Source organism: Monoraphidium neglectum (assembly GCF_000611645.1).
Source record: "Monoraphidium neglectum strain SAG 48.87 unplaced genomic scaffold scaffold06251, whole genome shotgun sequence".
NCBI lineage: Eukaryota > Viridiplantae > Chlorophyta > Chlorophyceae > Sphaeropleales > Selenastraceae > Monoraphidium > Monoraphidium neglectum.
Genome location: NW_014007385.1, coordinates 1,515 through 2,381, shown reverse-complemented (window position 1 = coordinate 2,381; position 867 = coordinate 1,515). Strand labels below are relative to the sequence as shown.

The window sequence follows — 867 nt, the reverse complement described above, 5'->3', positions numbered from 1 at the left end:
GGAGGGAAAGGGGGATTGAGCAGGATCGGGCGACAGGGGCGGCCACAGCAGCTTCGGGGGAAGCGGGCATGAGGTGAGGCAGCTGCGCAGAACCTGAGGCGGCTGGGGGGAGGGGTCAGGCGCCTGGGGTGCGTGGCCCCTTGGCTTTCTGATCCGCACCATCCCCTGTCCAGCAGGCCCCCCCCATACGCCCACGCGCTGGCACCTGCGCGCGATGCCTGCCGCGAACACGTCCGGCAGGTGGGCCAGCAAGTTGGCCGTCATGAAGGCGCCGTAGGAGTGGCCCCCCACGCTGACGCGCGCAGGGTCCGCCACGCCGCGCCGCACGAGCTCGTCCACCGCCGCGCGGCCGGCGGCGGTGAGCTGCTCCACGTAGGTATCGTTGGGCTCCGCGTCGCCTTGGGGGACAGACAGGGGTTGTGATGTGATGGGGTGGGGGGGAGGGGCGGTGGTGGTTGGTTACGAGGGTAGGACGGGTTTTGTCTAGGTTTGGTTGAGGTTTGGAAACCACCTGCTCTTGCAGAAGGCTGCCCCAGTAGTGCCCCCAAAATTTTGCATCGTTCGTAGAGGCCCAGAAAGACAGGTCAATAGGTAGGTGGGCGAGAGGCGTGTGCTGCGTCCACAAGAGGGGTTCGATGCCGCCGCTTGCTGGTGCCCTCAGCACAGCGCAGTCCAGTGGCTGCCCCTTGCCGTCCCGTGGACTGCAAGCAGGCCCCAGTCCAAACCTCTGTCGTTGCCCCCCCCCCTCATGTCGCGCGCGGCCGCGCCCGGGCTCACCCTCTGCCACGATGGGGAAGGTGGGGCCGTCCAGCACTGCGTAGCCCCGCGCCAGCCAGAGCAGCTGCCGAGGCGGACCAGATCACGGGG

The 867-nt window shown here is 68.4% G+C and overlaps 1 protein-coding gene across 1 annotated transcript; it reads right to left on the bottom strand.

Annotated features, from left to right (window-relative positions):
• Nucleotides 1–205: 205 nt before the first annotated feature.
• MNEG_16331 (hypothetical protein) lies at nucleotides 206–398 on the bottom strand (the record flags this gene model as incomplete). Its single annotated transcript, XM_014035199.1, has 1 exon — nucleotides 206–398. A coding segment is annotated over one exon (193 nt), but the record flags the coding sequence as incomplete, so codon positions are not given.
• Nucleotides 399–867: the final 469 nt, after the last annotated feature.